General features: G+C 35.1%; 1 protein-coding gene across 1 annotated transcript in view; it reads right to left on the reverse strand.

The window, feature by feature from the left end:
• Positions 1 to 268: 268 nt before the first annotated feature.
• The window catches only part of LOC308685387 (uncharacterized protein), an 86,663-nt gene continuing 71,119 nt past the window's right edge, over positions 269 to 15,812 (reverse strand). Inside the window, exons 25-39 of the mRNA XM_081357096.1 lie at positions 14,795 to 14,920; positions 14,590 to 14,707; positions 13,026 to 13,277; positions 11,925 to 12,001; positions 10,646 to 10,827; positions 10,352 to 10,434; positions 9,490 to 9,666; positions 9,149 to 9,301; positions 7,256 to 7,317; positions 5,890 to 5,934; positions 5,567 to 5,617; positions 4,154 to 4,591; positions 2,659 to 2,950; positions 2,218 to 2,335; positions 269 to 897 (exon numbers count right to left, since the gene is read on the reverse strand). Of these exons, the coding sequence (XP_081213222.1) occupies positions 2,277 to 2,335; positions 2,659 to 2,950; positions 4,154 to 4,591; positions 5,567 to 5,617; positions 5,890 to 5,934; positions 7,256 to 7,317; positions 9,149 to 9,301; positions 9,490 to 9,666; positions 10,352 to 10,434; positions 10,646 to 10,827; positions 11,925 to 12,001; positions 13,026 to 13,277; positions 14,590 to 14,707; positions 14,795 to 14,920 (2,115 nt within the window). The 3' untranslated portion in view covers positions 269 to 897; positions 2,218 to 2,276. The remainder of the gene's footprint in view (positions 898 to 2,217; positions 2,336 to 2,658; positions 2,951 to 4,153; positions 4,592 to 5,566; positions 5,618 to 5,889; positions 5,935 to 7,255; positions 7,318 to 9,148; positions 9,302 to 9,489; positions 9,667 to 10,351; positions 10,435 to 10,645; positions 10,828 to 11,924; positions 12,002 to 13,025; positions 13,278 to 14,589; positions 14,708 to 14,794; positions 14,921 to 15,812) is intronic.

Here is a 15,812-nt window from a genome sequence, read left to right on the forward strand (position 1 = left end):
ATTTCTGGCCAACAACGACAGGTTAGCATAGTGTCATTGGAATTTGATTTATCAGATTTATTTTTTCCTAAGCAAACTGCATGAAATAGATCAAAGGCTCGGTTTATATTCGAGTCTTTATACAGTGGCAATTTCTTAAATGCTTTAATCTTTTTAAAAGCAAAAGCTAACCTTGATCTGTTTCACTTATGAATTTGAATGAAACGTACAATAACCTCCAGTTCAATTAACAGATTAAAAACGAGGGGAAAAAACAATACGCACCAGAAAATTTGCAATAGCTTTTAATGTGAGGAAAACATTGTGTCTTCTGCTTCAAGACAAGGAGATCGATGATAAATAAAGCATTACGTCTCAAACACATCTTACAAAATAAATCACAAATTAAACGTTTTCAGAATTTTACATTTAAACATGTTACACAAAATATTTACATAATATTAATTCTTCCTTTTTTTTATTTAGCAAGAAAACATGTACCTTAGTGTACAAATGAACGCTTACTGTCAAAACAAAGATGAAAGAAATGAAACTATACTCCTGAGAAAATGCTGGGTTATATTTTAGTGCACACCATCATTTCTTTAAGGCTAAACAACTTCAATTTACATTTATGTATGAGACATGTCAATAATATACTGCCTGAATTGAGTTTTCCCTGTCGCTTTGTTCCTGAGGACAAAAGTGTCACTGAAAGTTCTGTAAGGCCATAGGCACCGTTTTCCTTAAATTACGAAACAATAATTCCCTTTGTGCATGTGAAGAAATAATAATTCCTGCATTGTGTCACTGTGTCTCCTCTGACATCAAGTTATGTAAATCCATAGAGGAGCTTTCGTTTATAAAACGCTTCTCTGCTTCCCCCTCATGGTGGAGTTAAGTCAGCGCAGGTGAAAACTGCAAAGCAAATGGGACTTTAAGAGCATGTACTGCTTTTCTAAAATAATTATAACAATAAAAATAACAAATGTTCTTGGACCAACTCCTAAAAAAAAAAATCAGGCCAACAGAAATTCTAGATGCACAAAAGCCTGTATGCTTGTAGGCTGAATATTCATGTATGTTGAAATAAGTGGACACTTTGAGTGCAAAAACGGGGTATTATTGACATTTAGATATGACACGGCGCATGATAAGGGTGAACGTATAGGCTACGTACACTATCCAGTGTGGATGTTTATCTCCATTACCTGTCCAGCAGGTAGCTTTAAATATCCACCAGTATTTACAGCTCATCCGTCCTGCTAAAGTCATGAAGTATTAAACGCAGAAGGATAAGAGAAACTCAAACATGCATGAAATGCATTGGTATGTTATACAATGGCCCCCAAAAAACTGTCCTTAGGGCATTATCTTTGGAATGCTAATGAAAAATTGATTTATCAACTTCGGGGTAACGTGTGAATGGTGTTAAAGTGCTCAGTGGCATTTCAAAGACGGGACTACTTCGAGACCCTAAAATAGAAGACATGGGGAAAATGGAAAACCACCTCTCTCCCCTAATCCGTTTAAATGTTAAAACTGTGATTAAATTTTAAATTGTCGTTCTTGTGTGCAGTAAGCCGAAATGATTTCTCTTCCGAAAAAGTTGGCCAATTAGGGAAGTTACAATTGTTTACAGTTTTTGCGTTTTCTAAAACTTTTGGTGGAACGATTGATTTGTAAATGAGTGCCGACAATTGAGACACTGAAATTCAGACAATCTGTGTGTTTTAGCAATGTATGGAAAGACGGGATGTGTCTAATAAACAAACATTTGAAAGCAAGTGCAAATCTAAGACTTGAAATTGCAAATCTACAAATTTGAAAATGATCTACAATTTGGGTCACTCTTACAGAAAACATGCCCACGTCATTTATCCCCAAAATAAAATAATAATATTCGAATATATAAAACATAATAATATATATTACTTTATTACAGCAAAAAAATACTGTAATAAAATACTATATAACAGCAGTAAAACATTTACCATGATATTTAAATACAACTCAAATAATATATTATTACTGTTTCTACATTACTGTAGTAAGAATTTGAGGGTAAATGTGCTAAATTGTTATTAAAACAATGTAATCCTAAAATAGGCTTCATTTTGTTTAAGCGAAATATATATTTTTTATTTTGGGGTATAACATGACATGGATATGTTTTGTGTGATTTAAGACATTTTAAAAATGTAAGATGAACCATAACGGCGGTATGCTGCTTCCTACATGATTTGATAGAAAGTCCATGAGAGGGAATGATTTGGACAGAAGGGATGATGGGTAAATCAGCAGAAGAAGATCTCTCCGTCCATAGGAGGCTCCGCCAGGGGCAACAGATGTGATGCTGGAGACAAAAAAAAAACAGCAGGATTTGAGAAGTTATATTTACACTGAACCACAAAAAATACAGACATCATTCTCAGTGTAACGAACATCTGAGATTCATACATTCACTTATTCAGTATGCGCAAAGACATCCTAATGCAAACCCCTTCCTCCTGACGAATCATTTTACAATTTAAATGGAAATGTGAGATGTTTTGCATCAGAGACTTTGATACCAATTCCAGTCAGAACGGATATGGAGGTTGAGGTTTGCAGACTAACTGAATTAATTATGTTTCATTATCTCTATTGAATTAGCGCATGAGAGTTTACTGTGTTCACCTGCATCCTGAGGCTGGCTTTTGCTCTTCTTCTTCTTTTTGTCCTTTTTGTCCTTGGATGTAGCCAACTGTAGCAGTCGTGTAGGCATTTGGTTTTGACCCTCTAAGCTCTGAGTTTTGCTGCCCAGGGAGAAGAGGCTGCGACCCTTCTGTTTGGAGTCAATCCTGGACAAAGAGTTCTTCCTGGGGCTGGACGATAACTCGCCCTCCCAGATTTCTCGCTCTATAGAGCCGCTGCTCTGGAGCTTTAGGGAGTCCTCCGATGTGCTGGAAGGGGTGCGCTGAAGCCGAGCCTGTGGAATAATAAATGATATGTTGTTACGAGTTAAAACTCAAATCAGAACGGGATCAGAAAATGACAAGTTCGATCACAAGCATCACAGGTCAACGTGTCAAAGCATGCATGCTATTTGCTAGATAGACTGTCTGGAAGGAAAGCGCTCAAAACTGCAAACTCCAAACTAATTGACTGGCTTTACATTACTTCTGTTAGTCAGAGCTCAGATTTATTTTAAGCCTGCCAGGAAAAAGTCATGTTTACAAAAAAAAAAAAAAAAAAAAATTTAAGGTACAAAAATAACTTGTAATTATTCATAATACATTTTCTCACTATTATAAATTTTTTGGAAGATACAATAATTATTTTCATGTTACAACATTTTCAAGTTTGTCTAAATTAAAAATAATATTATATATATATATATATATATATATATATATATATATATATATATATACTTGGGGTCGGTAAGCTTTTTCTAAAAAAAATTATTACTTTTCCCAGCAAGGAGGGACTAAATTGATCAAAAGTGACAGTTTAAATCTATATAATTTAGTTATTTTAAATCTATATAATATTGCACACTATTACTGCCTTTATGGTGATTTTGATCAAATAAATATAATTTATTTGCTTATATTTAAAAAAAATTGCATGTGTGCGCGCGTGCTTGTATACAAACTTAACATTTGTTTTTACTGTGTTTTGAAAGATTTTAAAGAGATTAAATGTTTTTTTTTATCTTTAAACAGATTAAAAAAAATCTCAATGTTAAAATAGGGGAATGAGCATGCACAATTATATATCCAATATCAGCATATACATAATGCAACATACAGTATGTACTGTAATAACTGATACGGTACCAGTATATTACCAGTATATACCAGTCTGTAATTTGTAGTGTTTTCTAGGATACATGTTTTAAACTACAATAAACAAAATGCTTAGTTAGTCAAAATTTGTCAATGTGAGAATGGTTCATTTTTAAATCAAGATTAAAATGAAACCTTTCTTAATTCATCCAATTTTATTGAATCATGCACATGGTAAAAACATTTTGAATTTCTCAAATCAACAAATATTTTTAGTTGCTCTCAACACCAGAAAAAAAAAAAAAGAATTTTCAATAAAACACTGCAGAAAGAAATATGATGACCTTTATTCGGAGTGAATTATTATTATTATTATAAAATAATGTTAGTTCAAGCCTCACCTCCACCTCCCGGAGGTGCTCCACTCTCTCCAGCTCCCTCTGAATCTGCTCCCTCTCCCTCTCCAGCCTCCTCTGAGCGTCCCTCAGTCTCTCTAGATCCCTCTGATATTCCTCCTTCCTTCCTAGCAGCTCCTGCTGAGCATCCTCCAACTCCTTGTTCCTCCTCCGCATCTCCTCCTCCCTCACGTGCACCAGCACCTCCCGGTCCGTCAGCTCCCGTTCCTTCACTTCCCACTCCTTCTCCTTGCGTCGCTTGTCTTCGGCGTGGGCGGCTTGCTGGCGCTGCAGAGCGGTGGCTTCCTGACGGTGTCGCTCCAAGCTGCGCTGTTTCTCCTGCTCCACCAGCGAGGGGGGGCGAGAGGAGGAACGGGACGGGGCGCGCTCGCTCAGGGCCTGACGCTGGTCCTCGATGAAAGTGTCCTGCTGCAGCACCACGGCCTGTGAACAAAAATCATGTAGAAACCATTTAAAACAATAAACACACACTTGTCTGTTATATCACACTGGAATAACCTATTCATTCAAATTATTACTGTACCCGTATACACTACAATATCTATATATATATATATATATATATATATATATATATATATATATATATATATATCTATATACTGTATGTAGCTGTTTTTTTTTCTCTCTCTTTCCTCCCCTTTATGTGTACTTGTGTGTATATGTCATTGGTCTATTACTTTGTATATGCAGCTGTCTTGTTAATAAAAATAAAATCAAAAACACTTGTAGCTAGTATGAGGATACAAGTATTCAAATTTATAAATATATTCATATTCAAATTTATAAACATACATTCAAGTTTTGTATAGAAACAATTTGATACAGAATCATGAAGAACAGCATCAATATACCGTAACAGGATAACTTTTTCCTGTTAAATTTAACCGAAAAATAAATAAATAAATTATAAATAATATAAATATTTCATTTATTTATTCAATTAAATTTAACAGGAAAAAGTTAAATCCAGTATAATTTACAAATATACATTCAGATTGACCTATATGACATCTATATTAATGTAAATTCATTCAAAAGTACATGATCAGATACTAACTGTTACATATTTATTTATTTACATTATATATATATATAATTTATTCATGTATTATACACTGACCGGCCACTTTATTAGGTATACCTGTTCAACTGCTCGTTAACGCAAACATCTAATCAGCCAATCAAAAGGCAGTGTATTAAGGCATGTAGACATGGTATTATTATCATATTAATATTATAATATTGTTAAATACATTATATATATATATATATATATATATATATATATATATATATATATATATATATATATATATATTAGTTAAGATGTCAGTTATTTCAGTTAACTCTTTCTTGGCACAACGGCATATATAATACTGTTTTCAAAATACACACCTGAAGTGAGGTCAGGAGGTCATGAAGGTGAGTGACACTAGTCAGGACCTGCTGTCAGGAAACACAAGTCAGTAGTGAAAGACTGTCATTTGTTAAGTCTCACAACCGCAAGAAAAAAGATACATCACAAAAATACATACAACTTATTAATATATAAATGTAATTCAAGGATGTCATAGGAAACAGTTGTTATCTTCTCGACATGTTGTTCAAGTGATATCCACTGATACTTTGCCAGAAAGCTAAAAACAACATCCACAACCCCAAGAAGCGCTGAAGGATTACACCCTGAACTCTAAAAGAAGCATGATCTTCTGTCTTACCTCGCTGTTTTTCTTCAGCAGGAGCAGCAGGTTGGCATTTCCTCCCTGTGGAGCAGACAAGCAGAGACTGCAGCTTTACTGAGCCCAGCTGAGAGCGTTTAATCAGCCCAGCACTAGGCCTGAGCCCAGCACACCGCTACTCATTACGCACATTAAGGGAGTCAGGCCATGCTGGCCGCTCATAATGGACACTTATTCATTTTTCCACCCTCCACTGAGCTTCCACTGCACTAATGACTGCCATTAGCTACAAAACCTGACAGGATATAATCACACTGCATGTGTGTGTAGTAAACACTAAATTACACTAGGGGGCAGTATAGGTAATATGGTTCAGTTTATTTAGTCAGATAGAATGCATATGTTTCATTATGATGACTATTTTTGGGAAATAGTCAAACTATTATTTCAACTTGACAAGTTGTCAGCAAATATGCGGCTTAACGAGTTACCATTAAAATTAACATAACTAGATAATATCCATGAATAATATAATGTGCGCATTTTTTCAATCAACATTTGACGTGATTCCGAGCTACAATAAGATCTTACCAAAAGGAGTCAAAAAGCTCAATACTTGAAATTCATTTGCCGTGTATCCAAAAAAGGATCACACGCCGAGATCCTAGCAATCTTCTTTTTTAAAAAATAAAGTGCTTAGTGCATTTAAAAATTCACAAATGTTTCAGTTATGCAGGCTGTGGTCTTTTTTGGATACACAGCAAATTCATTTAAAGAATTGCGTTGTTTGAGCACTTAATGACTTTATTTCTTTATTTAATATTTAATACACTTGTTGCACGTTGTTGGAATAAAGAATGGAATATATTTTTCCTTTATATTTGTATATATTAATATGGTACAATATTTTCCTTTTCAAATCAATGTGATAATCGAGTTAGGTCAAAAGTAATCAGATTACAATACTTTAAACGTGTATTGTAATGGATTAAGTTACTAACTACAATTTTTGTCATGTAATTTAGAATCAGTAACAGACTACAATTCATAAGTAATCTACGTGTCCTTGCTGAATAAATGTATTAAATTCTGTCAATTAAAAATAAAAATCGTACAATCTCCAAACTGAATGGTTTATAAATATGAACACATTCTAGTTTAAATATTCATATTTACAACTATGTTTACAGACTCACATTTTTGAAACTCTATATGTAATCATAAATTATAAATTGATTTACAACAATTGACATCTGTATATTTGAATACTGAAACAAATTTTTCAGAATTTATATTTATACAGTACATTCAGATTCAAGAACATAAATTGAGTTGCTGACTGGGAAAAATAGTGTTAGCTTAGACAAAAGCTTATTTCTTATTGGCTGGAGCACAGGCCTTTTACCTTCTTTAGCACACTGTCAGATTCTGTCCTCCGAAGATCTTCGGCTTCCTCTTTGTCTCCATCTACAGACACACAAACACAATGACTGTAAGCAGGATCCAATCAGCAATCAATCATGCTTTATATAAAAAAGATTTATAGTTAACATGAACTAACAAATAACAATACTTCTGCATTTATTAATCTTAGTTCATCTCAACATTTACTGATGTATTATTAAAGGGGGGGTGAAATGCTATTTCATGCATACTGAGTTTTTTACACTGTTAAAGAGTTGGATTCCCATGCTAAACATGGACAAAGTTTCAAAAATGAAATTGTACGTTTGAAGGAGTATTTCTGTGCCAAAAATTGTCCTTCCGGTTTGTCACAAGTTTCGGAAAGTTTTTTTCCGAGTATGGGTCTGTGTCACGTAAGATGGGGCGGAATTTCCTTATATGGGTCCTAAGGGCACTTCTCCTGGAAGGTCACGCGCACACTCGTAGACCAGAGAGAGAGAGAAGAGAGCGAAAGCAGTACCTCATCAAAACGCTCTGCCTGGCTTTAGGGAAGTCAATGTCACCAAAGAAGTGGGTTTTTGGTTGCCAGGTCAAGACAACCCTGCACAGATTCCCAAAGAACCCGGCGCTAAGGGACAAGTGGATGGAGTTTTTTCAGAGACTGTTTGTTCCCTGCATTTCGACGATGATTGTTTTATAAACAAAGCCCAGATCGACGGATTTGCAGATCGTCTAATGCCTAAGGATCGAGCAGTCGCAATGATAAAGGTTCACAGTCGCTGGCGGTGAGTAAGAAACTGCTTTAAATGTCTCTGTGTGTTGTTAGCTCGGTTAGCACTGCTTTAGCCCACCGCCCGCACGGCCCGCCTCCAGACGCTCGGTTTTTTACGGAAAGTCTCGGTACAGCCTATCTAGCTTTTAGAAATATAATAAAACTAAAGACTTTTTGGAAATATGAAGGATGCAATACTACTCTATAGGTACTCAAGATTAACAGGAGATTGAGTGAAAATGAGCATTTAAGATAAAAGTTACCGTGAACATGAACATTATTAAATAACATTAACAGGTAATAAATGCTCCAAAAATACATTGCTAATTGTTATTGTTAGATAAAGGAGCGCTACTATGCTTTTTTACATTTTCAGCTTTCTTTAGTGTGTAATGTTGCAGTTTGAACATGAAACAGCTCTGCAAAGTTACAAAGCATAAAGTCACTCTAAAGTGAGTTATTCTCTATATCAGTGTCACTGTTTCTGAACTCCCTGAAACGCATCAATTGTAGTCTTGAGTTTTCTTCCAGGAACGAACACGTCACAGTATTCATCATTTAAATAATTCCCTCCCATACGCAACATAAAGGGGGCGAGGACTGGTTGAGTTGTGTTAGTAGAGTGTTGAAACTCATTGTTATGGTAACGGGTGAGACATTTCCCTAACATGCTCGAGGCGGCTGACCAATCACAACACACTGGACCAGCTGACCAATCAGAACACATTGCACTTTTTGGAAGGAGGGGCTTCATAAAGACAGAAACGATACCGACAGACTGGGAAGAGAGGTGCTGCATCAATGTAAAATATGTGAAAAATATGTGTTTTGAACATTCAAGCATGAAAACCTTATTCTAGTAGACCCCAAAAACACAATCAAGACTTTTATTATGCCCTTTTTTAATGTTGTATAAATATGTTAGTTCATATTAGTTAAAGCATTAACTAATGTTAACAAATGAGACCTTACTGTAAAGTGTTCCCGTTTTCTTAATTAAACAATTGTTTAAAAATCTAACCTTGTAGTAAATTAGATACAAGAAGTTTGTTTGCAAGTAGTCATCCAAACAAACAATGACATAAAAATGACATTTCCTGACGAGTACATTAAATGTCTCACGTTTGCAGATGTTCATCTGGTGGCTGTCAAATCCTCCGAAGGTCTCGGCTCTGCGTGGCAGACACACGGGCCCCACGTTCCCCTGAGCGCAGGCCACCTGCTGCCCGACCGCCCCTCCCAGAGTACTGTTCACCAACGCCTGCAACATCTCCACTGTGCAAACACACACATGCACGTCACTAACCGCATTACATTAAGTGAGTTACTAGTCCTGGAAGAACATTAGAGCTGGAAATGAGATGCTGCCACAGCTGCCACCAAACACAAATAAGTCACAAACAACACATCAGTTTTAAGACGACAGGTGGAGAACAGCTGAAGACGCTGGTTGTGTTTCTTACCCTCTCTGAGAGCGTCTATCATGATGGGTTCCCCCTTGGTAACGTCCTCGCTGTTGGCCCTGAATAGCATTTTGACAGCCGAAGCAGTGTCGTCGGACGAACCGCACATGTCATGGAAAAGCTTCATCTTCTCCATCAGGAGTGAAACGATCTGTTCATCTTTCCTCTGGAGCATGTCTGAAAAGAGTGTTGTCATTTGCAGATTAAGGATTTGGAAAAATTAAAACCCTCTTTCCTGCACCATTGTTTTGCACTGCTACAGTATGAAATGAACAGCACAACGTCAAAAGAAATTATAGTGCGGATTTATTTAACTTAAAGTCTAACTGAATGTAATGAGAGAACTGTGAATTAAGACAAAGATTGTGAAATTCATGATAACTAATTGTGCATGTTACTCGCTGATTGAATGCAACAACATACATGACTCGTCTGGATCATTTTAACAAAATGGTCAAAAACACTTACAAATCAGTCTCAAACTATTGAGTTTTATTGAGTGTCTTCAATGCTTGCACTATCATAAAAAAAAAGAAAAGTTTTCAAAAGATATTGTTTTTGATTAGTAGTCCTGCCCTAAACTCTTTTGTTTTTTTATAGATATAAATTGATACAACAATATATATATATATATATATATATATATATATATATATATATATATATATATATATATATATATATATATATATATATATATATATATATATATATATATATATATATATATATATATATATATATATATATATTGCAAATATATGAAAAATATTTTAAAAAATACTTTTATTTTGGGGGGAAAATACAAAAAAATAGACAAAGCGGTATGGTAATGTAAGCTTACAGAGAGAAAGCTGCTCACCTCTCATTTCTTTACTTTTAGTTTCGAGAAGCTTCTTGTCTTCCTCCGTTTCACTCGGGATCCCTTCATCATCGTCCTTTTCTCTGTGAACCCACAAGACGCTGTCAAATACACTTTCATTGCCTTTGCACCTTTATGAATATACCTTTCCTCCGATAAACACCAACCATCCACCACTCCATTTCTTCAATTATTTAACTGAATAATGACATACTCAATTCTGTGATACATTTTTGACAATCAATATTTGAATGTCTCGATGGAGAGGGCTGGCTCAGAATATCTGGTACTCACATTGAGTGCATGGCGTCCTGAATGAGCTGCATCCAGGTGTTGCGTTCCTCTCGGGAACTGGCGTGAACCTCCACCATTTCGGGGTTTGCGATGCCGGCCGTGATGAGGAAGAGGCCGCGTTCCTCGTGGGCCACCTCACGCACAATCAGCTTCTGCAGGGAGATAGCGGTGGCTCGCTGGTCCTGTTGATGAGAAAAGCAAGCACCAGACACAGAATGAGGAGGGCGGAGTGAAGGAGAACGAACATGCAGAGAGAGCGATCAGAGAGATGGAAAGAGGGAAAGAGAGGAGGAGGGAAAAACAGAGCAAAAAAATTGTAATCATCTAATTTAACTGAACATCAACATTCAATATACAGACATTTTACACTGGAAACAAACTACAGTCATCCATTGTGTTGTGTTTGCTAATCTGAACAAATATCTAAACCTAAGTATTAAACTTAATGCACCATTTGTGTTAAGGATATCTAATATAATCTAATAATGGCTTGATGAGGAGGCCAGCTTTTCACGTTATATTCCCATTCTCGATTTTCCCCCAGTCATATGGCCACATTTTACAATCAGCACACTTTTTCTTAAGAAATTAGCTCATATTAAACATGTATTCTTCACCAAATGCAAAGCATATGTCTATTTAGGAAGTTAGTGATGAAATTAATCCAAAATAACAATGGATGATACTTTTGTTCTGACTGTACAGAGTGAGAAATTTCCTAGTTTTCAAAGAAAACGCTTTGTAAAGACATCATGAACAAAGATTAAGATTAAGTAATGCACAATGGACTAACATGAATATATTGTACTTCTATTAACTAACATGAATAAATATAAAAAAATGCTGTCAAAATATTGATAGGTCATAGTTCACTTAATGCATTAAAAGTGCCAGTTATTCTACTTTGAAATGTGCGTTTCGTGTCGGAATGTCTGTTTTTGTTTTGGTCTGTGTGATCCCGCCCACTGCTAATTTACCCAATAGTTTTTCAACACCCCTGGGTTACCAGTTGGTGGAAAACACAGCGTATTGCAACCAAGCAACAAACTGTGTCAGAGACCGCAGATTCAACCCGCCCTAAACAGCCTTAGCATCCATCTGTCCGGTTCCTGTTGCGTGTCATCAACCTGGCAACCCACGTGAGGGCAGGGGAAACAACTCTCTCCAATATTTTACATTTGGACAGCAGTATCCATTTCAACCGCTAGCTGTCCATATTACGTACTGCACCTTTAACCAATGTTAATACATGAGAAGGACATAAAATCCAATCACTCACCAGAGACGCAAAAACATATTTCTGATCTTTTTCTTGAAGGAACACAAAGACATCAGAGAGAAGAAGTGCGTGGACATCTAGGGATCAAAAAAACAAAGACGATGCTGCTGTTACAGTAGATATTAAATTTAAACAAAATGGTAGCACTTTAGTTTAGGGTTCAATCTTCACCATTAACTAGTTGCTTATTAGCATGCATATTACTAGGATATTGGCTGTTTATTAGTACTTGTAAAGCACATATTAATACCTTATTCTGCATGACCATATTCTACATCCCTTAATCCTACTCAATAACAGTTAATAGTGAGAATTGTACCCTAAACTAAATATATAAAAAAATGTAGAGCCACAAATAATAATGCAATACTATTTATGTGGACTTAAAATAAAATAAAATTGAAATAAGAAAAATGTAATGCTCATGTTCTAATAATAATAATAATAATAATAATAATAATAATAATAATAATAATAATAATAATGGGTTCACACCATGTCATAATTACCGTAATTTTGAAACGAAAACAGGACAATCTACTCTGCTATTCACGTCATCGGACTAGGAATTATGTATTTCTATGTCATGATGTGACATGATGTGAACGCACCTTAATTCAATATTAACTTTGTTCATTTCATTGTTTTTTCCTAAAAAAAATTATTTTCTTTTAATTTATAAAATTGATTGAAAACTAGGTAAATGTTTTATTTATATTTATTTATTTATATATATATATATATATATATATATATATATATATATATATATATATATATATATATATATATATATATATATATATATATATATATATATATATATATATATATATATATATATATATATATATATATATTTATTTATTTATGTCATTACAGTCACACATCATTACCAACAGACTCTCAAAAATCCATTTGGAGGTGATCAAGCCCATGATCAGATTTCACCACATGGGACCTTTAATACAGTATAGTTTGAAGATATAAAATTTTTCAAAATGGAAGAATCACCCATATATAACGGTTTTCCTTTTCACCTATTGTTGAATAAATGAGGTCTACAATGAGATTTACAATAACAACATTAAAGAGTTTTACCCTTTAGTCGTCCAGCAGCGTTTTTCAGCTGCAGAGGACCATCGTGGAGAAGCTTCCGACAGCGAAGCAGGTCCTCTCGGGCAAACATCTGGCCGTTCTTCATGCGCGTGATGGACTTGCTGTCCGTACGGCCGTAGATCTCTTTCAACTTTTTCTTCTTCTCATGTTCATTTACTTTATTGTCCACTGAAGCAATTATGTCTTTCACCAGCTGAAGCGCCTGCGTCAAGTCCTCGAAATCCTCCTCGTTCTCTGCACAAACACACACACACACAGACAGACACACACACAGACAGACACACAGGTTTATATGATATTGAATTGTAATAAATTCCTATAAACAATCAACAAGTCCATTTAGTTTCATTACAGTATTAGACTGGCAGGATAAAACCCTCTTGAGAGCTATAAGCTCCTTCTCAAATTGCCCCTGAAAGGATATTTGTTATACTTGATGCTCTAATTCATTTTAAAAATCTCTTTGTTGGGAACGTGACCAAAAAGCCTTTCAGGCTGGCTGTGCAACAGTTGGAAGTGATTTGCGGTAAATGCGGAATGTTTACACATTACGGCTCATGTGTGCGGCGGAGGGCCCATCCGTAAGACAAGCGTGTTTACCGAGAGTGAAATATTGGTGTGCTATTCAAACACTGACAGGCGAGTCGGTTTGGAGAACTGAGGCTTGACTTTGCTTACTGCCAACATCTTCGGCTCAAGTCCAATTTCATAGTGTCTGTTTGTCTCATTTTTGTCTTGTTTTGTTATCTCATCATATCTGTGTATTTGTAAATGACACTAAGCACAACAAAATCAGAGTAGTTCACAACCTTTGAAAGTGGCTGTGAGGTCTCAAATCTATGTTATACAGCACCTGCAAAAAAAGCAATTTTATTTTTTTTATATTACGCTACAGTTCAAAAGTTTGGGGTCGGTAAATTTTTTTTTAATGTTTTTTATGCTTTTATTATAAGGCTGCATTTATTTAATCAAAAACAGCAAAAATAGTAGTATTGTGAATTATTACAATTTAAAATAACTTTTTTTTATTTGAATATATTTTAAAATGTAATTTATTCCTGTGATCAAAGGTGAATTTCCCCCATCATTACTCCAGTCTTCAGTGTCACATGATCCTTCAGAAATCATTCTGATATGCTAATTTGCAGCTCAGGAAACATTTCTTATTATTATCAGTAATAATTTCTAATTAATATAAATAGTTGTGCTGCTTAATATTTTTGTGGAAATATTGGATGATTTTTTGATGAAAAGAAAAGCATTTTTTAAAATACTGTCACTTGTGATCAATTTATTGCATCCTTGCTAAATAAAAGTTTTTTTTTTTTGTCTTACTGTGTGTGTTTTCTTTTGTTTTGTTTTTTGTCTATTTATTGAACAATAATTGGGAAGGGGTGAATTAGAGCTCCCACGAAACATGCATTTTATCCTGGAATATCCGTTTAGTCTGAACACTATTGCTCAGAATTGACTGATTGATTTCTTTAAGAAAGATTTAAAACTAAAATCGCAGCTCATGACTGCAACTGGTCAAAGTAAATCTCACCTTTAGTGTGCTGCAGGATTCTCTGTAAAAGCACAGGGTACTTTGTTATTCGCTGAGTAACCAGCAAAATGCACTCTGGGATGCCCATCCGCCGGACAACACTGCTGCTCATTTTTTTCTGGAAACAAGACCACATTGAGGTCCGTTAGGTATCTTCTTGCATTTATTGGGAAGAATGTCCAACATAATGAATTGAAGAATTTACCCTGATGAATGCCTGGAAGCGTTTATCTCTGGCATGCAGCTCCTTATAAAAGTTCACTGCTTCACTGTGTCGACTGCAAAATTTGCCATAGATTTTCTTCATGCTTTCTGCATTAGAGCCTGAGAACTGAAGCACATCATGTGATAAATTATTACAGGAGCTAGGATATGAAAAATTAATCTGCTGATAATTCATGTTGACGTATGCACATAACATGCAGGTAAACAAATACAATATCTTTTTTTAAGCTTTTTTTTTCAATAAGTTTTTTATTTTTATATTTAGAAATTATTTTTATTATGATTTATTATTTTGATATTATTATTGTTATATTTATGTGATTTGATTAATTTAGTTATTTAATAAACTCACAAACTGCAGTTTGAGGGTGTTTACACGACACCAATGTACTAAAAACGGAAACGTTTTCCTTTCTTTTTTTAAAATGTTTTGCGTGCAGATGACAACGTTGTCAAAACCATCATCGTTCACAAGGATCAATGAAAACGACTAAAAATGCTGTATTTTGCTGCCAGGCCAGTAGTTGGCGATGTCACTTTGTAAAGAAACATTACGTGCTTGTGCACAAACGCATTTCTTCTACATATGTAAATAATGCGCCTCTGCTGGCACTAGTAGTGGTGCAGTAAATCTACACTTTGCAGGAGGAACGTTAATAAACTCAGCACCTTGAGCAGCACACACACAGTTCTGTAGTCTGCCATTGTTGTTTTGGTTGTTAAGTAATCAAAATCAAAGTACTCATGCATGCCTATAGACTGAAGAGGTAATGTGCATGCGCATGACAACACTGTTTTCACAAATTCACGTTTTTGTAGTTTACACAGAGAAGATAATGGCATCGTTTTCATCAACAAGTGGATCTCTGAGCTGGTGTGAATGAGTGGAGACGGGGCTAATTTGCATATTCTTAAAACCGCATATACTAAATGAGGCAAGGGCGTAGTGTTACATTAAAGCTATTTATGGCATGAAGATATTTTTCAAGGAAAAAACA

Source organism: Scardinius erythrophthalmus (genome assembly GCF_964197995.2).
Source record: "Scardinius erythrophthalmus genome assembly, chromosome: 2".
NCBI classification, from domain to species: Eukaryota; Metazoa; Chordata; class Actinopteri; order Cypriniformes; family Leuciscidae; genus Scardinius; species Scardinius erythrophthalmus.